Source organism: Tribolium castaneum, chromosome 9 (genome assembly GCF_031307605.1).
Source record: "Tribolium castaneum strain GA2 chromosome 9, icTriCast1.1, whole genome shotgun sequence".
In the NCBI taxonomy this organism is placed as follows: domain Eukaryota; kingdom Metazoa; phylum Arthropoda; class Insecta; order Coleoptera; family Tenebrionidae; genus Tribolium; species Tribolium castaneum.
The window spans coordinates 8,142,169-8,166,564 of NC_087402.1; the positions used below are offsets into that span (position 1 = coordinate 8,142,169).

The following is a 24,396-nucleotide window of genomic DNA, read 5'->3' on the forward strand; positions in this document are numbered from 1 at the left end:
TGTAAAAAAATGCTTATTTATTTTATACACAAAGTGAATCTGTTGAAAGAATTTTTATTATATCTCTGAAACTAATAATAGTCGTACAGGAATCACACAAGATCATGTATCTTTATTTTAAAAAATATATTACAAAAAAACCTCTCCAAAATAAGACAGGAGTATCAGAACTCGTATTAATTATAAAATTTAAAAGAGGTACTCAATTTTGTAGCAATTTCTTTCAAAATTTTATTTCTTCTGACGGAAAAAACATTTCTAGCGCATCTGAGGCTTTTCCTATGTTGAAGAGTTGAGTCTAATTTTAGAATCAAAATTTTCTCTTGGCTATGTCTTATGTCAAAAATTAGGTACTATTTTTCCAGTTCGTTTTTTTTTAAGTTTTGTGTTTTCCTTTATCATGCCATTTTACTAAACTTGAAGTAAATTAAAAATGCACATGTAGTAAAAATAAAAAATTGGGATTTTCGAAATCAGGGATTCGGTTAGCATTTTATGAATAGATTTTTGTGGTATGGACAGTATGGGAAAGGAAAGTGTGTTGTTGGTCGTAAATAACATTGAAAAAATCTTGATAGTGCAAAAAGTTGGGAGAATTTTTCCGTGAAGCGGTATCTGTGATTGAATCTTTGGCACTATTTCTTTCTCATATCGCACTTTGTGGGCCTTGATCTTGCGGCTGGGTCGTGCGTAATATTCCCATTGGTCTTTTGTTTCGCATTATTGTCAACAAATCGCCGATGGTGACGAGATAATTAAAAACGGTCCTCGTACACATCCTTGACCCTGAGCGTTCTCGTCCCTATTGAAACCGAAATAATACATCGGGCTGGTAAGCAGGCTCTAATTTATGAAAGTAATGTGTCTAAAATGCGTCCTAATTCATTTTTTTCCGAAACATTAATAACTAGTTAGATGTAAAAGTATCATTTATCTCGATTCTTTGACAGCGGCTATTTGAATGTTTAACAAATTCATAGCTCGACGATTTGCACACAATACCAGATTTAATATCTGAATTGAAAATGGCGACCGGTAACCAAACAGAAGGTTTTTTAATAAGCCAATTCGCCATCGAGGACGAGTCAATGTTCTAGATAGATAATCTCGGAAATGTGGGCACCTCATTGTCGGTTTTTAGGAAAAAACGTCCCAGATTAGCCGATCAGGTTTTATTTCTCTGTTAATTTCTTAATTCCTGCTGGTATGACGGCCGGTTCTGACGCATCCCACGCGGTCATAAACAAATCAATGTCCACGCTCCGGGAAAGCTTGACCTCCTAATAAATTGGAGATAAGTACAGGAGAGGCTCTCGTTCGATTTGCAAGACGTCTCTCTTGTACATGTTTTAATTGACATGGAATAAGACAGATAACCGGCAGTGTCGGGAAACACGCGATGCTAGGAGCAAGACATAATGGTGGCATTTTACCCAACGACCATGATAAGTAGCGACATCTGTTGATTAATAGTGCAAGCAAATTAGATCAGCCACATCGATTGCGATCTGGATGTGTTATGGATCGGCGGGCTAACGACCCATGGGTGTCATGGACGGAATGTGTCCGACCAGATGACAAATTGATGGAAGGTTCGGCCACGAGAATGCTGGGACATTTTCCGAAAACAAAAACAAAATCGTTCTAACGGAATTTCAGAAATATATAGTGTGGTCTTTAAATGCCAACGACTCGCACACAGTAGGCGAATTTAATCGGGAACGACCTGATCTGGAGAATTTCTCCAATAAGTGCTTTATCGTCCTACTAGACGCATGTCATACTGATGAACCCCAAATAAGGGCAAAACCAGTGCATGACTGTCTAATGGACGACATTGCATTCCGGAATTCGCTCGAACTTTTTATTTATATACTAGAGATACTCGAAATAGAACGCTTCCTCCAGCCACCGCAAGAAGAACTGTTACGAATTTTGACCGGTTCAAAAATTCACCAAAATTTATGAAGTTGCAGACTCATGTGGGAGATTTCTAGTTCAAAACTATTCACATTTTTATTAGAATTACTTAATTTACTTAAGTCAAGGATAAGCACATTACAACACACTGATATAGTATTTTAAGCCAATAAATAAAGTCATTTGAAAGTTCATTGTAACACAAATAAAAAATATTTATTGTGTTGTCTGGTGGGTTTTACCAACATATCAATGAAATCGTTGATATCAACAGTCAGTAGGTCAAAATATGACACCATGTTGCGATTTAAATTTAATACCTCTATAAAATTAAGAGAAATCAGAAATGCCAATAAATGTTAACTATCGTAAGAGAAAAGTATGTATGATTTACAATTCATGCAAATCTTCTTCAGAAATTCAGAATAAAAATTGGGTTCATAAATCGAAAAATCCAAAATAAGTTGAAGGTTGTACCTATAGTGGCGGTCAGCTCGGTTTGCGTGTGCGTCATCAATTTCATTTTTTCATTACCAACACAAAGCTGTAAAAAAATTAGCAAAAACAATGCAAATTTAAACAACTAAGGGGTATCTAAGGGTGGTATCCTTGAACATTAACTTACATGTGCACTTCGACAACACCATAAAGTGTCACGAATTTGTCAAACTGACATTGACAGTAAATTATAGACGTCATCGCATGGTTGTCGAAAGTGTTATCGGTGTTAATCGCAAGTATTTTCTGTTCGTTTATTGTGTTTTGTGATTTGCGTTTCGTTAGGTTTTTGATTCTGCGTTTATTAGTTCTTGTTTTGTGAATCTGTATTTTTTGTAACAACTCATAATTTAAACACTTCGTAACCTCAAAAAATATTTGATAGTTTGTCACCGCTATGCCCCTGCTATGTAAACGTAGTGACAGAAATGTCAGATGACGCACACGCAAACGGAGCTGAGCGCTACCATACATATTTTTGAAGGGATGATAGTAAGGCTTAAAAGAAGTTAAAATAACACAACTTGCCTTATCCAACTGTTTATATTTTCTGAGATATAGAGGGTTTTAGTCGGCGACCTTAAACTTCATCAATAAAAATGTGATCTTTGAAGTTAGTTCTTCAAAACCTATTCTATTAGATTGTATTAAAGAAGTTGAGCTAAAATTAGCAAATACGGTCATAGAAAAAGTGTCCTCACATAAAAAAAATAAAAAAAATGTCAAAAGTTTGCGTCAATTTGTTTTGTTGAAGATACCAAATTTGATTCTCTCAAATACCACCGACTAATAGCTATGTAAACTTGAAAATAAAGTACTCAAAAGACGCAAACTTCGTTTACATTGCATTTTTTGACCAATTTTTAGACGCTAAAACATTCGGGTAAGGGAAGTTGAGTTATTTTAACTTCTTTTGAGCTTTACTAGCTCTAAATAGGCTCAAAAAATCAGCTTTGTAATTCAGTAGCTAGTAATCACTAATCAGTAATCACACTGTATTATGTTATGTGTATTATTAATTTTTCAATTATTGATTTCTTTTTTTTATTTTTTCATGACACGGCCCTTTAAAACAATTGACTTAGGAACGTGAAATAAAAAAAATTCTATATTTTTTTAAGTTAAGAAGAATATAAATCAAAATCAAGATCAAATACACTTGGGGAAACCGAGCAGGTCCTATTCGAAACCGAAAGAATACTTAACAGTAACTTAAGTTCACTTAAAATTAAGAACTTTCTTTGCTGGAAAGCTCACCTCAGTTTACAAATGATATTCTGCAATGTGTTTCTTGAATTTTTATGAAATTACGCTACGCTCGAGTTGTTTTGTCCACTGAATAAATTTTAAGAAATCATTTAGCAATCTTTTTTTGCCAAGACGCTAATTATTATTAATTAAATAATTAATAAATACAAAATTCGTTGTTAATAAAGCTTTTATGTCCTTACTTTTTCTTTCTACTTATTATATTCTATAGCTTCAGTCGGAATTATTCCTGAACTGAAAGAAATTTTAACAGGGGACCGAGAGTGGAAGCAACTAAGTGTTATGAGATAAATATTTGTAAAGCGCCCTAAAGCAGCGAGGTCCTGAGTACACAGGTGAAGCACATAAAAGCGGAAGTGGAAGAAGCTTGGGAATAAGAAAAATTGATTTATGGACGGGAAGTGTAATGTTGTAAAAATGTGATAATGCTTGAACTTTGGGTTTTTGTAGTGGTTTTATGTGTGGTGTTTTGTCATTAGTTCTAATGTTAATGTCTGGTGGCAGAATCCCCCGTGTTTAAATCTGACACTGTTGTCGGCCATTACACAATCTTTATGTTTTTACTACACATTAATTAAATTTTATACGTCGGGACTTATCAAACCACGACATTCCATTGGTACGAATACTTAAAATAGTAAAAGCGAGCTTGTAAACTCCAATAAAAATAAACGGTACCGTCGAAAATTTATCTATAAGGTCGACAATATAAATACACGCCATTAATTTTCCGCTTATTCTTGTGGATCCTGGTTCCATTTAACTCTAAATTCCACCGCTACTAAACCATTCCACCTAATTAAGTGTATAATTGCTTCATTAATATCGATCATGTTCCATTTCACCTTATGACTCAATCGCCAAAAATCACCAATTTCGCTCTCGATTTTCTGAGCATCGGCCTTATCGTCCACCGGAATCTCGTTTCCCCAAACACAGGACGCCCTATTTGCATATCGCATCATCTTAATATCATAATATGTGTCAATTAAAGCGGCCGCGCTCGACTCGACACTCTTAGAATGCAGAAATTGATTTGACAACAAAAACACTAGACAAATCCTTCCGGGAATCACTTTTTCACTCGATTTTAATATTCACCAAATCCTCCGAGAAAAACGATAAAAAATCTACGCTTGGCGGCCGATGTAATAAAATAAATTTATCGGAAACGGCACCGATAGTAGGCGTTGAAAATTTTTACAGCCTCTTTTAAACTGATTGTTTCATGTTGTCGTGCTTTCACGAAATGTTATAAACGTCAATTTGGCTTTTTTTATTCGTCCTTTTCATATTTTAACACATTCGACTATGCAGCCAACTGGTGCTGGTAGAAATTGGCTTAAGGGTTTGGTTTTTTACGCCGGGCCCGTAATTTATGTATATCGGGTGAAAGTCGACAAATTATCCTCGGTGTTATTAATAAATTAACCGGTGGCATCGTGGAAGCTCGACAACTTTCACGAAAAATTTGCTGTGGCAGATTTACGATGTGATTCGTTGCAAAGTCATGACTTTCAGGAGGTATGGAAAAAATTAAATTCGGTTGTTGGCCGCAGGCCCCAGGGCGTCGATAATCAATATATAGGGGGCCGTAAATATGGGTTTTATTACATGGAAACGTTAAGAAATCGTCGTAATAATAAAAATTATGACCGCATTAAAAAATAGACAATTTTTCCGGGCATTCTCCAGTGTTAAATGAATCGGAGATATTTTGAGGAAAATAATAAAGCCAAAGTATTTCTTTGTATTTTTATTTTAATTATAATCCTTGCGTACAATTTAAAGCATCCTTTTTACGATCGTCGTAAACTGAGGTTTAGATAGTATCAAGTCCCGGTCTATACAAATACAAAGGATATAAAAAAAGACCAGTTTGTCAAACCGGCGTGTTGGCTTTAATGGATTTTTAAATATTACTTAATACGGAAAATTAAGGGTAATTACGAGGACGCATGGGCGGTAGCCCGAATTTCCCAATAAATCTCTCTTTCTTCACCTAAGGCAAAAGCCATAATACCGCTACTAAATAATCGAGTTTACGTTTGCACATCAAAATATCGCATGCAAAAGAGGTATTAATTACGGCACACTCCGACCGGCCATAAATCCACCTCTGCTCCCTCCATCGATCATAAGGTACCCGAAAAATTCTTCCGAAGAAGTGGATTCGGGCCGAGGCGCCCACGGCACCGATAAAAACATCATCTCCTCTAAGTGCGAATCGTTGTTAGACGCGACTATAAAGTTTCACTCTCGAGATACCGACCCGAAGTGGGTCACAAGGCGCAATTTGCATTGACAAGAGTAAATAAAACGCTTTGGTAAAGTTGAAAGTTGACACACCACACACACAGGTGCTTTAGCAGGTCGTTTCCGATTATTTCACCGGAGTCTAATTAATCATAAATCCTTTCTCTCCCGCATTCTAATGAGCGAGTCGAGCGAACACGACATAAATTTTCGCGATATTTGCAAAGTTATTGTGAACGATGGGAACCAGGTCGCTCATTTTCCACCAAATCGGAAATGGAATGTGGGCCTGGAACACCTGCAGCTCTCGATGAAATATGAATACGATGATTATACAATTGCATAATATTTGTATTGTAAATTTATAACCGATTAGATTTTTATTTGACATGCAAAGGCGCTGATGTCATTTCCGGGGAAAGTCACGATATTCATATTATTCCAAGTCCAATTTCATAGGCAAGCACTCAGAACTGAAATTTCAGACTGAAAGTACGACTCAGTTTCGAAATATTTTTGATTTACTGGTCGGCATTTGTCGAAAGTACTTAAAATAATAATTCAAATACTCGTAAATTCAATCGTTAACGATTAAAAGTCATCAAAATAGAAAGGTACGAAATAATAGTCCGCGCTCACCCAGATTACGTCTTACTGGACATAAACGAGTAAAAAATAACCCAGAAATTCGCACAAAATTGGAGCAGTCTTCATGCAGCTTTTCATAAAAAGTAACCGAAACAATTTCTTGCAAAATTAAGTGTGGTAAGAATTTATTAGATAATTAATATGAGCATTGATATGACATACTAATTAGGTATCACAGAAATTAAAAATGAAGTATTAGAAAAATACGTTAATTAAGTAATCGGAGCAAATTAGGTTAATTAAATATAAATAAATCTGCTTCAGTATCCAGTCCTAAAAATGCATACAAATGTATGCCGATGAGAAAGTTCTAAAGGGTCGTAATTCCACTATAAAATTTTCTTATTTGCAATTTTAATGCAAAAAATAATATTTTAAAATTTAATAGAAGAGAAAATAGGAATATTTTTTCTAGTTTCATCAAGAGGATGAATGAGAAGAGATTATTCTAATTTTTTGTTAATAGAGGCAACCCACATTTGGCTTTCCAAAACCGTATCAATATGGCTGTATAAAAAACCGCTTTTAAGCAGCTTAAGTATAAAAGATTAAAAAATAAATAACAGAGCAAGGCCGGCGTTGACACTAACGACAGTCCGGGTGTCTAATTATGAAAAAGAAGTCTCTTCTCTCGTGTTAGAATCTACCGTTAAAATCTCTAAGAATAGCTTCGGTGTTTTGAATCTGGAGATTTGTCGAAACAAACCCGAAAAATTCGAGAGGTGAAACTGAATAAATTCGTGCAGACCCGGTTATAAAAAGTAACTGTAAATGTCTCGTCCTGTATATCTCGTATTTCGGGCTCTTACGCTCACTTTCATGTTAATTGCGTTACTTAATCATTTCAATGAAATTGTACGTAGGAGGTTGTAATAAAAAAAATTGGAAAGCAGCGCCGAAAATCAGGTGGAGACGATGACCCGAGCGAAATCATAACATTTTTTCCAGGACATCACACCGACATTCATTCAAAACCGCTTATAAAACAAGCATTTAAAACAGCAGGAGACACTTAATAAATTTTATATTAGGAAACGCTGGTCCTCGAAGTCGAGCCGGTCGCGAGCACCCTCGATGGGTGGCCGTCGTCGCCGTCGAAATATCGATCGCCGAGAAAACCCTGGTCGTGAAGCCATTAACGTCGTCATCGGCTGCGTGTTGTCAGCAATGCAAACACTTGAAATATGTCGCATATCTCGTCCGTTCGCGGTAACCCACCGTGTCATACCTCCTGTCCAATTAACAGTGTCATTCGCGGTTAAACTTTTACTTTTGTTTGGTCGTTTTTGATCGACGCGTTTTTACTAGACGTTCCATGGAGGATTCCCACCACCTCGGCCGCCGTTTTTCCTTACCTTTAGAATACAGCGTCCTTCGGCCTCGTTTTCGGCCACCGAAACATTGTAGAAACTCTGGTCGAAGATGGGCTCGTTGTCGTTGACGTCGTGGATGGTCACTAGCACTGTCGCTGAAGACGACAACGGCGGAAAACCGTTATCTGTAGCAACTACGGTCAGACGCGGCACCGGATCCGTTTCACAATCGACGTGAGCGCGGGTCGTCACCAAACCACTGCGAGGGTCGATCTGGAACCAGGACGAATGCGTCTCGACGGTGTCCAGCAGCGAGTAGCTGATCGCACTGTTGTTGCCCTCGTCCTTGTCGGTGGCCAAGACCTGGATCACGGAAGTTCCAGGATCGGACACTTCCATCACGTTTGCTTGGTACACTTCTTGGTCGAATTCGGGCGCGTTGTCGTTAATGTCCGTCACCATCAGATTTATGGTCCTGGAGGCGTGGAGCGGGGGGTTTCCCCGATCGGTGGCGACCACATCCAAAGTGTAATTCGGCTGCAATTCCCTGTCCAGAGGCAAAGACACTATTACCAAATAAATGATGTTATCTCTTGTGGTCAACCCGAAATGGCCGTCACCTCCACTCAGTGTGACATTTATGTTGGAGTATTCCGTTTTGGAATCGGGATCGTTGACAGAAATCCTCGCTACGAATTCACCAGGTTGTGCCGATTCGCTGATTTTCGGAGTAGCATCATCGCTCAAGAAAATGACGTTGATTGTGGGCTGATTATCATTGACGTCTGTTACTCTGATTGAGACGAAAGCGGTGGTTTCTAGCGGTTGTAAACCATGGTCTTTGGCTACGATGACGAGTTCGTGGAGTTCCTTAGTTTCAAAGTCTAAGGGTTTGTTGACTACGATGAGACCGGTTGTCGGATCGATTCTAAACATGTTATCTCGATCACTTTGTCTCCGATTGATCGAATATTCGATTTGACCGTTCTCTCCGGAATCTTTATCGGTGGCGAAGACCTGGAGGACAGTTGTGCCAACGGTGGCGTTTTCGGGAACGGTCGCAATGTATCTACTTTGATTAAAAATCGGTTGATTATCATTAACATCCTGGATCGTTATATTGACCCTCATCTCGCCTCTGAGAGGAGGAGTTCCACCATCTAATGCCTCTATAACGAGGCTATAAGCTGGCGTTGTTTCTCTATCTAAGAACCCGTTAATCTGCAGGTCTAAATAAAGCACTCCGTCGCGTTCCCTGTGTGACGATAACCTGAACGTGTTGTTGATATTCCCCGAAACAATGTTGTATCTTTGTGTGTTGAAAATGTCAAGATCTAGGTCTCTCGCCGGGTGTAGAGTCCGTTTGACGTCTCTCGGCGTGTTTTCGGGGAACTCGATGCTCATAACCGACGTCGGAAACGTGGGAGCGTTGTCGTTTTCATCGAGCACTTTAACAACCACTTTCACATTGTCACCTCTGATAGGGATGGCCACAAGGGAATAACTCGACCGCGTTTCGCGATCCAAAGGCACTTTAGTCCGTATTTCCCCCGTCGTTTGGTCGATGTTGAGGTCCGAATCGACGGCACTTCCCACCGGAACGATGAGATAGGGCGGCCCGCTGTCGGAAGCCCCATCACCTATGAATCCAATCCTGGTGCCGACGGGCGCCCCTTCGGAGACCTCGAGGTCGCGCACGTGCTCCGCCCTGGACGCGGCCAGGAGCAGGAGCAGCAGCATCGTCGACAGCGTCATTTCGGACGTTCACGCATCCTGGTGGAGCGGCCTGGACGGCTGGTGCATCCCTTGATATGGAGCTGCTAATAACCAGAACAAAAGCGCTACTAGCGGGCCTGAAAACATGCGACGGGGCCGTTGGTGCGCGCTCGCTCTCTAAATATGTTTGTAATGGTTCCTCAATTTACCGGATTCTTTTGAAGGTGCCGTTCCGGGGATTAAACGGGTGCACGAACGACGGCTAGTTACGCGTTGCGACCCGGACGACGTGTTCTCTCCGGAGGTTTTAAAGAGAGGAGGAGGAGTCGTCGACTCCGGGCGCTTCGGTGTCGGGGCGCGCACTCACTCGAGATCACTGGCACTCCGGAGACGGCGTCGCCGTCGCACTAGGACGCGGTGACTGGCGAAACAGCGAAAAGGACGCGGACCGACTCTTCGGCTTCGGTCTTGAGATGGACTGAGCTCGAGCCTAGAAGCGGCGACTGCGAATGCCCTCCCCGCATTCCAAGCAGCCTCCTGCCGCGCCCCGCAACCTGTCTTAGCCGAGGACCGGCCTCGCGCACAGGTACAAGGCGGCAAGTTTGAAAAGCGGACCATTGTCTCAAACCCACAGAAACAAACTATTGTCTTGTCTATTCGCGGGCCAGCGCGGCTCACGCTCAGATGCCCTGCACTAGCGCATTCATAATCGAAACCTTAAAGCGTAATAAATCCGTCCGGAGCCGTCGGAGATTTCGACGCGAGCTCAAAACGCGAACCTCACATATGATTATAATAAATCCCGGACTTATGCGGACGCAACCCGGACAATAAATATGGCAGGCTAAAATGTAACATGACTTCTTTAAGATGGTATTTGCGCATATTTTAAAATACTACCTCGCAGATGCCAACCCAAACCTTTTTTTGAACAGCATTTAACGTCCCAACTAATTTTCATATAAAAATTTCGCATTACATTATTTATGCCTATTATTACTTATTATTAAATTTAAAACGTTAAGACCCAGCATTTCTTTACTTTTTTTACACCATGCATAAATGCATCTTAATTCTGATCAATTAATCAGCATACCGTGACTGTATGCTTTAATTTTAATATCATTATTCGGCGACTTTTTCGCCATGCCAACACTTTCATTAAATAATCCTTATTGTTATTCTCAGTGGCGGCTCGCCACATGGTTCTCCAACAAATATGTTAACACTATAAAAAATTGCAAAAAAGGAGGGATTCACGAAAACAGGCTAAAAAATATCAGCTTTCTTACTAAAAAACAAAACAAGTCCAACAAAAAAGACCGACATGTCCAGATCTGCAATTTTTTTAAACAAGTGAATTTTTAACAGTTTTAACTGGAAAAGGTGGAAAAATGCGCAAAAAAGGCAAAAGTAATATTATTTTCTATCTTCAATAACAATTATGTAAGCAAAATTTTGCAGGAAAAGTGCGTTTTCCACCTAAAAATGCGCCTAAGCATTTGGAAAAGATTAAATTATTGAGTTAAGATAATTAAGTAGGTATGTACTTTTTCTACGTTTTGAACAAAGTATTCAAAGAATAGGTGGTAAAAAATAATTAAATTATTCGAAACATACAAAAAGAAAAAGGGAACATAGTACAAAAACTAAAATATAATGTCATTTTCGATCTTTAATTATGATCTGTTGGCCTATTCCAACAAATCTATGCGAAATAACTGATGAGGTTTTTGACTGAAAAGCAAACTAAAATGTGTTTTTTGACATTCATATGTTACGGCTATTATTAGCCAAGAATCCTGGCAAGTTTGTAAATTAGTCGCCATTTTAATTGAAACTGAGTTTTCTGTTAAAATTGCCAACGTTTTGGCTAGTTTACAAAAACTTACACAGTTTCTTACTCATAAAACGAGTTAAATTTAACGAAATGGATAAAAACAACATCATTTTCAATTTAATATATTAATTTTTCTTACTCTGTAAATAGATTACTAAATCTAAAGATTAAATTGAAAAAATCCGGACCTTCAATTTTCCATTTATTTAAGTACAATAATCGCGTAATAAGTCATAAAAAGTAACTTGAAATTAATAATTGTAAAGCCGAAGGTCCGTACTTCTCCAATTTAACCTTTCATTTATCATTTTCAACAATAATTGCATATTTTTGACTGTATTACAAAAAAACAATTGGAAAAAAAATAAGTTTTTTGTTCAAAATAAGGTCATTTTCATTTAGATATTTTTTTGAGTAAAAATGGAATGTAATAACACGCAAACATTTAATTGCTTTGTAAATTTATTCGCTTTACACGTAGTTCTAGTTTTAAACCCACGAGCCGCCACTGGTTGCTACAAGAATGGCTTTGACACCCTCTTTTCCGAATCAATTCAGACACCCGCTGGAATTCTCATTATCTAAGACACTTAATTAAGACACAATTTCCCCATCAGCACGTCCGTGTCAATTAAATCACATTTCTCGGTCCGTTAATCAATTAAATTTTTGATTCGCACTTTTCCTAAATCAAGGTATTGTGGCATATATGGCACGTTAAAAAATGGCTCGGTGCCACAAGGAGATTGTTTAAACAAGTTATTATTGAAAATGTTCAACCTACACCATAATTCTTTGTGAAATACCTTGCAATATTCCATCTTTGGCTGGCAATACAAATTACAACTTATATTAGATCGAAATGATTAATCGCGCGAAGGTACAGAGCACTAGCCTGAAAAAGCTCAAATCTGATTTATATCGAGTGCGATTAGAAATTTTCCGTTTCCAGATTGTAGCTTAATTATCAAATCGTTGGGACTCCTGGAACAGGGAAAAGATCGTGATGGATCAGTGAGAAATTGGAGGCTGCAACCATCAACATTCTTCATCTTCATTTTGCATTAATTTCCTGTCTTGACGCAAATTATGTATTTTCTACAAAGTTATATCCTTCAGATTAAAAAATCGCAGAGGTTATTATTAATATCAGTTTTCGTTACGATAAATTATTACGGAACAAGGCGAACTCAGAGAGCATTGCCGAGTTTTTGTCAAATGATATAAGCTTATCAAGAATATTAATAAGACGGAGCACACATGATGCACTCCAAGTAATCAGTAGCTAGGTATCTGCTAAATTAATTATTAAACTCGTTAAAATTGCAGAGGGAAACTTTTTACAAGGCAATTTTCGCATTTTACTTTATTTCTCTATAATCCGAGTGAGAAAAGACTCAACTTTGCCTAATGGTTATAATAATAAACTTTAGCAAAATTACCTCAATAAACATACACATGTCGTACCAGATGCTTTTAAAATTAGGTGTACTTACGTATTTTGCCAGCTTTTTCACATCGCTCTGAAGAAATGGGAATAAAAAGACAACGAGTTAACGTAATATGCATTATTTCAACATTAAAATCAGGAACCTCCGCCAAGAATAATTAATTGTCCATTTTTTTATTGCTGAACTGCATACAGTCAACCAACATTTTTTGTGAATACCCGCCACTTGGGCGTGTTTTGGTAAAAAATTAGTCTTGAACAGTGGACAAAGGCCTCAAATTGAAATTTAATTGCGGGTGGCTATTGTCTATAGATCGGAGCGGAGTGGCTTAAAACCTATTTATTTTGTGCGTTTTAGAGCTTTCAGTGGTATGATTCTAGTGATCAGCTCTTAGGAATAAGTGGCTCTAAAATTAGGAAAGCTTCTTGAAACGTTTATTTTCGGGGCGAAGTAATTAGCGCCAGTGTTGAAACCCATCGTGAGTTAAAAAAGCCAACAAAGGAATCTGTTAATTATAATTTCCAAGCTCTGTGAACGAAAACGTCGTTGCATTTTCCCCGATTTATCACGCGAAGAAGCGGCGGCGGCGGGCCCGGCGGTGCATTAATAATCGCGGATCAAATTTAATATCGAATGTTAATTGTAGCGAGCCCATTAATAAGATACTTTAGCAAACTTGTATTTCATGCGTTAAGTCGTCCACCATGAATCTGAAGTCAATACTAGTGGTCGGTTTGGTTTATTTGTCATATCCGTATTTATAGATACTGGTGGTAATGAAGCACGGAGAGAGCCGGACCGCGCGATAAAGCCGCGATATTCTCAAACGTATATCTCTATCTAATTTATAACAATCTCCGGTTGGAAATATGTACAACACGACGCGGTTTAGCTGTTGTTTCTGCTTCGCCCCGTGATTAATCCTCTAACTAACTAACTAATTTGCCTACCAGCTAGCCAGATTCTCATGATCATATCGCTGAAAGTCGTAAATTCTGCACGGGCGTTTACACGAAACACCAGACAGTATTTCCCTTCATAATCATAACGTCGACGACGAATTCATTTAACCGAAAGCCAGCACAAACATTCGCCGGAGAGATAAGAGCAGAAAACGAGAATTGGAACAAAAAATTGTTAAAATACTCCAAAACTGGCTGAATCCATCAACGGACAATTAAATAGATTAAACAAGTTTTTAGCCGACTCAAAAACTATTATTGGAACTAATTATGCAGAAAGATATAGCGTGATTAAAGAAAAAGAAGAGTTCTGTAAGAAAGATATTATATTAAGTTTTATGACAGACTAGCAGTTTCTAAAAATGTACAAGATAAAACCTGAAGCAACACACTTTTTAAATGCAATTTTAGATAATACATCGTTAGATTTATTTGATTTATGACTCCACATAAAACCGTAGGAATCAACGTGTAGGTTTATCCTCCTTGCCGAAATCAAAGCCGAATAACACTAAATACCAGTGTTTTTTTAATAAGAATTGAAAACGCCAAATCGCACTAAATGATTTTTATCTCGGCGATTTTCTCGGTAACTATAAATGACACGAAGACATTCTTTCCTGATTAGACAAAAAACTTAATATCGGGTGTAAAATTAACCGAAGAATAATATTTTTCAAGTAGTTTCAAGTAAATATGGGTCCGGGTTTTCGCTATTTAATAAACAATTAAAGGCGTATTAATTATTCCCAAATACAGATAAGGAGTTAGAAAGGCTCTTAACTCCGATTGTCAGAAGTTTTTGTTGGATATGGGGATCAAAAAATCAACTTAAACATCGAAAAAATTTTAAGTCTCCTCTGTAGATACAAAAAGTACACTAAACAAGAGAATTTCGTGAGTTTTATCCAAATCCCAAAAATCCGCGATTAACATTAAATCACAAAAGCCCCTCAAGAAAAAATCGCTTTCAATCGTTGAAAGAGTAGGTTTAAGGATAATTGACGACTCTGTCATATTTTAGGCAAAGAATTTAATACTTTTAGTTTTCGAGTTATGATTTTTTTAGTGAAAAACTAAAAATGCCACTGTTGCCGGAACCGTTACCGAAATCAGCACCAGATTTTGACCGTTAAGTAGGTATTTTGATAGACATTTTAATTCTTTTTTAATTTTTTTCCCAAGTCTTATATTTTTTCATAAATGGTAAAAAAATGTGTTGGACTTGTGATTTTATTTTTCACTGTTCAAACGCCAGTTATCGCAAAAATGTTACAATCTTACGCCATTGAAACAGGTGTAAAAAGGTAAAATGGCTTCAAGGCTTCAAGGATATCTTGTAAAATAAAATTTATTTTCAAAAATGAAGATTGCAGCCAAACTAAAAGAGCTATAGGACAAAAAGCTTTATTCAATCGGAAAGAGAGCCTAAGAATTTATAAGATAGTTGCAGCTAGCAGTTTCGAAGTTATTGGCCGATACCCGTGCCAAGTAGGGGAGAGGGGGGCCGAAAGTTCCGATTTAATAAAAATACAAACTTAACCCATGAAAATAAAGTTTTGACTCTGCGACTTATTACACACATGCAGAAAGAATGTTTATCGGTCTTTCAGGACATGTCATCATTTTTAATATATTGTTAATGATCTTTTCCTCAAAAATCAATAAAATTCAATAAACACTGACTTTGTGAAAGTAATAATAATGATAATACAACCAATGAAAAATTGGATTTTACATTCACATGTCTTAAAAACATATTTTCTGTCACGTATTTGCATGGGAACAACTTACCCCGGTAACTTCCAGCCCCGCTCTCCCCTACCCAAAATCACCCAAAATCTCAGAAAAATTTAACATTATGAAATCTGTCTAATATAGTTTTATGCACATTAAAGAATTCTAATGTTATTTTTTTTCGAAGGTAAGTAAGCAGATTCTTATGTAACATCAAAAACCAAAAAACTATTAAGATCGCCAAAATGTTGCAAATATGCTGGTTTTCCAGACGTAAAATTACAGGCTAAACCCTATGGTCTAGGTTATAATGCTCTACGGTAAACTGTTTTCAAGAAAAATTCGTTGAAAAAGCAGGATTAGAAAGATTTAGACAAAAATTTTAAACATTCAAATATTATAAAAAACATTTGGCGTAAAAATGTGTTGTTGTTATGTTATTGTCAATTACATATATCAATGTTACTTCCAAGAATATGAACGAGTTAAAGGCCTGATGAAGTTTAACATATAAACGAAACGTTGCAAATCGTCATTTTATTTAGGACCTGTTAATGAAGCTTTCTTAACGTCATTAAACTTTATTCCAATTATAAAAAACCTAGTGTATACCAATCTATACTACGTAAAATGAGTTCTGCAATTCGCCCGAACACAACTTTTTCTTCTAAAAAACGTACAGTTTTGCCGAAAAATTTTTATTTGACAAATTTAAAAGTGCACAAAACTTGATTTCTTGTTTGATTGCTCTGTAAATGTGGGAGAATCTTAAGTTTAACTTAAAAAAAATCAAATATTGTTTGCACGTGTTTTAAATTTTTAGAAAAGATGTTGAAACAATATAAACAATTGGACTATTTCATGGGTGATTTTCAGATTTCCAGTGATATTGTGGTCGTAAATGCTCTTGATAGCTATAAACACACAATACAATACCACCATATTTTTTGCAAATAAACAGACGGAGACGGTAATTTGATGTTAGATGATCAGACGCTGGATACACGATACGTTGATTACGATAAATAAATCAAATGTTTTATTCATTTTTGACACTAAGTGCATATTTAATATTGTGAAGCAATGCTTGACGACTTTGAATTACATCGAAAAGATTCATACATCAGTTAGTATTAAAGGAAAAAAATAAAAGTGGTGTTTGAGTAGGTATATCACAGCAGAATAAATGTTTTTGAGCTGAGAACGTTGGCATAAAATATTTCGAAAGATAATTTCTCGTTAATTGTCAATATTTCCTGCAAGCGTTATATCAGATGCGGCTCCATCGCTTGTCCAATAATAATTTCCTATTACGGTCCTGGAAAGGTGGTCAGCTTGGTTGCGAGTGCAACAGTTGTGTATCTTTCGTCGCGTTCCTCCTCGGAATAGACGTATGATTTCCCTATGCCATATAAACTATTAAGAACATTCTCGTTGTAGAGTCCGTGCGTGCCGCGTCCATGTTATTACACTAATTATTTCAGAGAACTGAAATCGTATGAGTTTTTATCGAGTCATGAAAGTGGCCCGACACACAGGAAACCAACGGCGCTACAAAAGCACACAAAAATCCGATGGTTTCACACAATGGAATGAATGAAGCGTATCACTTCTTGTACACAACAGTATACCTGCCCAAATTATTACCTGACGGTCCCGAATTTACGGTTCTCACAACGCTTATTTATTTGCACGACGAATTTTGGAAAACGGACAGAGCTCGACGCTCGTTTCCGCTAATTAAACGATATGATAGAACTTATCTGATCCATGCCCGACACAAATTTATTTGCAATTAGAGGAATTTCCCTCTGTACACCTATCTGATCCTTTCTCTTCGCCGTGAAAAATTTCTCCGAGTTTTTGCCTTTTTCCGAGCCGCTGAGGATGAGTCGACAAAAGCTGCACCGGCGAAAAAATTTCGAGTTAACCGATAGACCACGAAAGGCCAAAGAAACCGATCGAATTCTGGGAAGCGGAAAAAGTGGATTTAAAACAGTGATGTGATTAATGAAGCGCGATGACGAAATAGAAAAACGCCACAAAGCTTATTTACAGCGAAATATCAAAAATCGCGCTCATTGGAATCACTTCGAAATATTTTTTTCGTCCTATAAAATAACACAACAAATTGCAACTTTCCTCGACTAAAGAAAAACATTTTATAAATACTTTTCTTTCCTTTAAGCTTCTTATAGAAAATACCAACCTATCATTTGGTGGTACGAGTACATTATTAAATTACTTCCACAAATTCTTAATTCTACGCTGCATGTCTTCAATCAGGTGTTAGATGCCCCCTTGAGGAATGTTATGACACTCATCCTGTAAGGCATTTCTAAGTTGCCTGCTTGTAATGCATAAAAATGTTGTGGCTACGTGTATCTGAAGCAATTTATAAAAGATAAAAGAAAAAACTGTAGATACGTACGATCTCTGCTTTTTAAACATAAGTTGTAACAAGTTGCACGTGTTTACAATTATTTTTAGAAACAATAAAGCGATAATCAATTCGTAGTATTCAAGTCATTGTCCTGGTGGAAACAAAATATGGGTGAATAAGTTACAGTTAAATATTGAAATAAATTCATAATTATGTAAATCTGAAATCAAATATAAAATATTGTTTATATATAAACTATTTTTCCAAGGTAGTTAACTGTACACTGGAAGAAAGTGCCTCGGTATAAATAAATTGTTATAAATTTAGAAGTATCCAATAAATAAGCTCGCTTTGAAATTAAAATGAGGATTCAAATTCATAAATAGCACTTTGAATATTTTAGTAATTTGTTATTTTTGGTTGAAAACAAAACGGTTTGCGAAATAAAATTGATGATTAATTTAGTGTGTTGGAAAAAATGTACGTATTCGAATCTAATTATGATCACAAGAACAACACGGATGGGGCAGCTTCATATATGGAGGCACGCATCATAAGCTGTTCTAACGGCCGAGATGGCATTGGGATTAATTAGATTCTATCGGTTCGATTAATTTAAGAGTCTCGTATCACGTCCTTATCTTATTTCTTCACATTTCGAAACGTTCACACGTCGAGTGAATCTCCAAACTACATCTTTTTTAAGCTGAAAAAAGTCGTCCGTGCGTGGTAAAAACCGGAAATACCTCCTATAATTTGACCACAATTGTCTATTTATGTAACAATGCAAAATCTAAATACGCTCAATTATGCACAGGGAATGTAAAAAGTTTTATTTCTTTTTAATTACCGACGTCTGAAGTCAGTCTGAGAAAAAGCGTGTAATCTAAAATACTCGTCTCTAATGTAAAATAAATTATAATAAAAATGCACACGAATGTGTCATTATCTTCATAATTACACGGCCAATCACATCATCACCGAAGGGATTAAATTCAGGATGATCCGTAATTACGCTCTCTCCTTCAATAAAACCAACAAATGCAAAATTAATACCAAACTTTATTAACATAATCAAGCATCAAATCTCAAATTTAAAGGGGTGTGGGGCCAATGCGCCAGCTTCCCAGCGTCCTCCAAATGCAGGTCGTAATTCAACTGAACAGCCGTCTCCATTCCCATTATCTTCGAGGCCTTTTTTCCATACAACTTGTCCATCTCTTCCCGCCTTTTTCGCCCAACGGGCCCCGTTTCGGCTTCCACGGGAGCATCTTCAATCTGCCCTTGCTCCTTCACGTAATTCGCATAATCCTCCGTTTGTTTCGCATAAACATTACGAAGGTGTCTAATTAACATTTGATTTTCATATTCGAGGCTCAAAGCCCGTGATTTCCAGTAAGCAACTTGCTCCTGTTTGTGCCACTCAGCGACCTCTGTCGCCGGAGACGAAACAGGCGTCCACTCCATGCCAATAATATCAACCACTGTAATACCCGCACACAAAGCGTCCGCCTTAGGTTTAAATCGTATCGTACTGTAGTACCTCAATAAACTACTTTTTCTGCGAGAGCGCCGGTTTAAATTACTTTTAAAGGACCTGCGGTGTTTTTTTCGAACTCTGGTCTTGAGAGTTTGGCATGAAACACTAGAACTAACCATCTTCCATATTGTATAACTTCATTCGCAGGACTGTACATAGAGGGGGTTCCCATCCGAAACAATCACACGAATACAGATTATTACTTCTGTAGGAGACGAAACAAGATATAAAATAAAAGGAAGAAATTTATATTTTCCTTTAAAAAGTCTGGGAGACCATCAACGGTTTGAGTGCCAAAGATATGGTGTCGCGAATTTTTTGATAGGAAATTTAATTCTTTACAACGTTGTTCCTTACACTTTTTTGTATCTGTAAGCGTATTCGCAGCCTTTTGAAAAATATGGGACACAGTGCCAAAAGTTTTAATTTATTTAAAATATAATTTACGATAAAATTTTTGCATTGTTTGTCTTACTATTGAAATTTAATCCCCAATTTGCTTGTATTTTTTTATTGCTGTGTGTTAACTATTACACAAATGCAACCATTTTTTCAAGTTCATTGCTCTGAAAACTCAAGTAACTGCGCTCTCTGGTGATATTAACGGAACTATCAAGGACGGGGACGATTTATTTGGTCGTTTCGTATCCTAGCATTTAGAGGTCCGTAGACACGAAGTAGTTTTATTTTATTATTGAAAAATTAAAATACAAATCAGCGACATGAAGCCATAATGGCTCCGACATTTTCGAAATCGATTTTCTCGTTAATATTTTTAGTTTTGATGTTTTCGTCTTGATTGGCAATGAAAATCAACTGGCCCTGTTCCTTCCATCCATACTTATTGACCCAGACTTTCAACGTAAGGTCATCAACGTCTCCCAATAATTCGGCCAAATGGGACCTTTCAATGGTCTGATACGTGATTCCAACTACGTGACACACAAATTTCCGGATTGAGTCTAAAAATCCGGTAATTCGTTGGGTCAACTCTGGCATTGAGTGGATTCTGGTCCAGAACAATTGAAAATCGCACTGTTCCAAAATGTCGGCCAAGTAGATAATTTGGTTGATGGGTTCTTCCGCCAGCTAAAAAATGTTTTTTTTTTGCAAAACAAATATATTGACTGAATTTATTAACCTGTCGTTCGTTCAAAAGACATTTGCACAAAATAAAATTCGTGTTTGGAAGGTTTGTCAAAGCCTTGAGCAGGATTTGACTTGTGATGTCGATATTGAAGCTACTAGGGTTAAATTGGTACAATTTAAGGACGGCCAAGTTAGCCTCTAAATCGTAGGCATTTTCGCGCGATTGTATCTCCACGTAGTGCTCCAAAGTCGGTAAATTATCAGGGTTGTACCTGAAAATAGAGGTTAAGTCCAATGCATGGTAAAAAAACGTAATAAAAGAATAACAATACCGTTCAATGCCTTTAAGCATTGCTGCCACAGTTTGTTTCATTGCTTCGGCCATGGTTTTCAATTTGTTTTTCACTAAAAAATGAGAAAAAAGCACAACTTTCTCAAAAAACACGTCTTAATGACGTTTAAAATTCAAAGTTTTTGGAACAGAGGCCGCTGTAAGCGATAGGGAACTGTTGTTTTATGTGTTGCCTACATTTTAACTACAGAGTGTTTCATGTCACTACTTATTTTTTGCGGTTCTCATAGAATTTTATGGATAATTATACAAAAAAACTAAATATCATTCATATTTTGTGATTAAGATAATTACATAAATAAATATAAATTCTATGATAAGATTAGTTGCTATAAAAAGTCTGTGTATACTGTATATAAATATATCAAGCAGTTATTCACCACAAAAACAGGTTTGAGTAATTATAAAGAAAAGTAATATTACGCAGCTACTTTTTAAACTGTACAACTAGTATTATAATAATTATTGCAACTATTGCAAGTCCTATCAGTACCATGAATAGCAACTTGCGCCTATACTTATTCTGATAACTCGCTGCTGTAATTAACTGTTCTGTCGCTTCTTCCACATTGCCAGTTGCATGGTCTATGCTATTTTCAATAGTATCTTAAAAAAAGAGTTGATTAATCTCCCGATTTTTTTAAAAGTTAGCTCAATACCGATTGTTTCCGCTTGGGCGTGCACTAAGGACCCCAATTCGCGCATGATTTCGTTAACATCAAGTACATCGGCTTCAATTTGTTTAATCCTAGCTTCTCTCTCCATGAGCATATCTTGCTCAAACGCCATTTCGCGTGCAAGCTGAGCTTGCCGTTGCTGTTCTGTGTCTTCTTCCGGCGTGTAGTCATTTTCTATGCTTACAGAAACCAATAAATGTGATTTCTGCTTGTTGGCCAAGTCCTTTTGTAAGGAATAGTAGCGCGTGATCGCTTCTTTAAAATTCTCTTCTAACTTTTCTACTTGCAACTGCTGCTGTTTCTCGCTTTTGGATACAAGTTGCTTGAGCTTGTGAATGTCTTTGCTTGTGACTGATGCGATCTGGTTTGTGCTCAATTGAGTGACGTGTCTAGAATTAGGGAAGTGATTGAAATTCCAGAAGGGAAAAGACTTACATTGAACTTCTTAATCCCTGATTGTCTTTTCTGGTTCCGATTGTTTTTAAAGCGTTGTCTAAGGTCTTGAGACTTGAGTTGATTGTGTAAATGTTTGTTACGACGCCATCGCATAAATTATTGAATTCGGGGGAGCGCTTACCGATGAAACCTACGTCAGTGGACGCAGTAGCACCGTAATTGTAGGGATGTTTACTCATTGTTGTCTTCGACGCCCCTTTTCGTTTGTGATTTGACGTTTCGTAAACTTAAAACTGAGGTTAGGAGTAGGAAAGATCAGGTGACTTATTGTTATAACAAGGGGGTGAGTTCAATTGTGGCCTCGGGGATGAAACAAAATTAGCTTATTGTTGAATAATTGAAATACCTCACATTTTAAAAATACATGTTAAAAAAATCACACCCTAAATTATTTTTGTAAATCTTGTTAGGTTGGTGCAACTTAAATTTAAAATTGAAAATTACCGAATACCTACCGATTCGATTTTTATTAAAAAATACTTCAAACTGTAATATAAAAAGATGATAACAAGACCCTACCACATAATCCTGCTATTTTGTAAAAAAAATCTTATTTGTGTTTTAAAAAACATTGCAACACTTGTGTATTGATGGTTGTATATACAGCTTGCTTTTGGATACATTTCCACTTACAAAAGAGTACAAAGCTGTTTGGACTTAATCTAAGAATATTTACCTACTTAAAGAACCTACGTCCTTATTATTATTATACAATTTTAGACCCATCCCACAAAAATCGGAAAAAATACAAAATAAAAGTACAAAAACTGTTTTTGAACAAACAAAGCTGGAAGTTTTAATTTTCTAATTTTGAATTTCTTTAGAACAAAAATAATTTCAATTTTCAAACGCTGTTTGTAGCGACACTAGAAAAACTACGATGAAATATGAGGCCTAATAATCTCTTTCAAACAAAATGCCCGATTTTGCAACATTTTCAAAATCTGGCTTTTGTATGTTTCGAAAAAAAAAAAAAATCGAAAAAATTAAACTACTTATTTCGATGTAAGGTTGTGTAAAATGACTTGGAAAATCGATAGACGTCAAGCAAATTGCAAAATTCTTTATGGTTTTCAAGTTTTTAGAAATCACCACATATAAATTTTACTTATTTTTGCTTTTATTGGCAATTTTCTCAAAAACTGTTAGTCGCAGGACAATGATCTTTTTTTAAAAGGTTATATAATTAAAAGAGCTTTTCTACAATAATAAATAATAGGACTACGTCAAATAATTCGTAAGTTATTCCCGAAAAACACTCTGGGTACCAAAATTTTGACTTTTGAAACCCGTAAAACCCGTATCTTCTGATGTAAAATAAGTTACACTGCTTTACAAAAAAACTAGGAGTAAGTTTTTCAACTTAAAAGATAAACTGAGGTGTGGTTAAATAGATACCAAAATGGCTATAAAAATCCAAAATGTCGTTAAAGCCCAACTTTTATTCTCATAGCTTAAGTACAAGCGAGCTCAAAATTAATAATATCGGATAACACTTTTTTATGTTTCAGTAACGTACCTAATCGTAATATGTAAACATTAATACATTAAAATAACAGACTTCACCATTTTTGATATTAGAAGCAACGAAAAATTAGAGTCAAAAAGTTAGACCCAAAATTTTGACTCATTTATATTCTAAAATAACTATTTTTGATTTTGAACAAAATAATTATCTAAATAGCAAAAAAGTACAAGTTTTTAAATTGTTATTAAATGGGCATTAAAGCTCCAACATTTTCTTAATCCAGTTATTGTGGAACTTATCAATAAACTTCTCATAAACGTTTAAAACATAATAAATAAACTATTTGTTGCTTCTAAAGCTTGGTTTGGGAGAGATGGAACATTTCATCGCTATTTTGCAAATTATTCCTTTTTCTGAAAATAGATGCTCCCTTATTTATCCTTCGTATTCATTTTTCAAATTTTCAAAAATGGTGTGGAAATTGTTAATGAATGATATTCATCGAGTTTATATAATAAGTTTGTTGGACCGGAGACAATGTCATTAACACGGAACCAGTTTTGAAGGAAGTATCTACCTAGTGGCTGCTGAAACTGAAATTTATGTTGCCTTTGCAGCGGCATCGAAAGTAACCACAGTGTTCCCATATTTTTTAAAAGACCTAAACATATTTACAATGTTGTAAATGCTTTTTACCAAGCGATAATATGCTTCCTTTCCGTTCAAACACTGAATTTGATCAAATTTCGCTTGGAAGACTTATAGTGCTTCCCTCGCATGCGGGTTTAAATCACAGGGAAACCACAGCTTCGGTGTAACAA

The 24,396-nt window shown here is 36.5% G+C and overlaps 4 protein-coding genes across 5 annotated transcripts in view; all 4 read right to left on the bottom strand.

Annotated features, from left to right (window-relative positions):
* The window catches only part of ds (dachsous), a 121,558-nt gene extending 111,391 nt beyond the window's left edge, over nucleotides 1-10,167 (bottom strand). The window contains exons 1-2 of one of the 2 annotated variants that reach the window (XM_064359170.1): nucleotides 9,830-10,167; nucleotides 7,947-9,757 (exon numbers count right to left, since the gene is read on the bottom strand). In XM_064359170.1, the coding sequence (XP_064215240.1) occupies nucleotides 7,947-9,659 (1,713 nt within the window). In that variant the 5' untranslated portion in view covers nucleotides 9,660-9,757; nucleotides 9,830-10,167. Of the gene's footprint in view, nucleotides 1-7,946 lie in introns of both variants that reach the window. The other variant, XM_015979304.2, reaches the window with a different exon arrangement.
* Nucleotides 10,168-19,067: 8,900 nt separating this feature from the next.
* Nucleotides 19,068-19,659, bottom strand: LOC103312778 (gem-associated protein 8). The gene is made up of 2 exons (XM_008194256.1): nucleotides 19,650-19,659; nucleotides 19,068-19,477 (listed from the first exon to the last, which is right to left on the bottom strand). The coding sequence occupies exons 1-2, from the start codon at nucleotides 19,657-19,659 to the stop codon at nucleotides 19,068-19,070; spliced, it is 420 nt and encodes a 139-aa protein (XP_008192478.1).
* A 543-nt stretch (nucleotides 19,660-20,202) lies between these two features.
* On the bottom strand, nucleotides 20,203-21,114 carry eIF3k (eukaryotic translation initiation factor 3 subunit k). The gene is made up of 3 exons (XM_968233.4): nucleotides 20,955-21,114; nucleotides 20,675-20,894; nucleotides 20,203-20,622 (listed from the first exon to the last, which is right to left on the bottom strand). The coding sequence occupies exons 1-3, from the start codon at nucleotides 21,005-21,007 to the stop codon at nucleotides 20,248-20,250; spliced, it is 648 nt and encodes a 215-aa protein (XP_973326.1). The 5' UTR covers nucleotides 21,008-21,114; the 3' UTR covers nucleotides 20,203-20,247.
* Nucleotides 21,115-21,232: 118 nt separating this feature from the next.
* Nucleotides 21,233-22,475, bottom strand: Syx13 (Syntaxin 13). Its single transcript, XM_064359154.1, has 4 exons — nucleotides 22,459-22,475; nucleotides 22,087-22,407; nucleotides 21,634-22,040; nucleotides 21,233-21,580 (listed from the first exon to the last, which is right to left on the bottom strand). The coding sequence occupies exons 2-4, from the start codon at nucleotides 22,284-22,286 to the stop codon at nucleotides 21,402-21,404; spliced, it is 786 nt and encodes a 261-aa protein (XP_064215224.1). The 5' UTR covers nucleotides 22,287-22,407; nucleotides 22,459-22,475; the 3' UTR covers nucleotides 21,233-21,401.
* Nucleotides 22,476-24,396: the final 1,921 nt, after the last annotated feature.

What these genes read in the sequence shown, in the direction of transcription:
- eIF3k (XM_968233.4), bottom strand. Translation starts at nt 21,007, where the DNA reads ATGGCCGAAGCAATGAAACAAACTGTGGCAGCAATGCTTAAAGGCATT. An exon ending in ATGCTTAAAGGCATTGAACG is followed by an intron (nt 20,895 to 20,954) that starts GTATTGTTATTC and finishes CTCTATTTTCAG; the next exon opens with GTACAACCCTGATAATTTAC. An exon ending in GTCTTTTGAACGAACGACAG is followed by an intron (nt 20,623 to 20,674) that starts GTTAATAAATTC and finishes AACATTTTTTAG; the next exon opens with CTGGCGGAAGAACCCATCAA.
- Syx13 (XM_064359154.1), bottom strand. Translation starts at nt 22,286, where the DNA reads ATGAGTAAACATCCCTACAATTACGGTGCTACTGCGTCCACTGACGTA. An exon ending in CAGGGATTAAGAAGTTCAAT is followed by an intron (nt 22,041 to 22,086) that starts GTAAGTCTTTTC and finishes CCCTAATTCTAG; the next exon opens with ACACGTCACTCAATTGAGCA. An exon ending in CGCCCAAGCGGAAACAATCG is followed by an intron (nt 21,581 to 21,633) that starts GTATTGAGCTAA and finishes TCTTTTTTTAAG; the next exon opens with ATACTATTGAAAATAGCATA.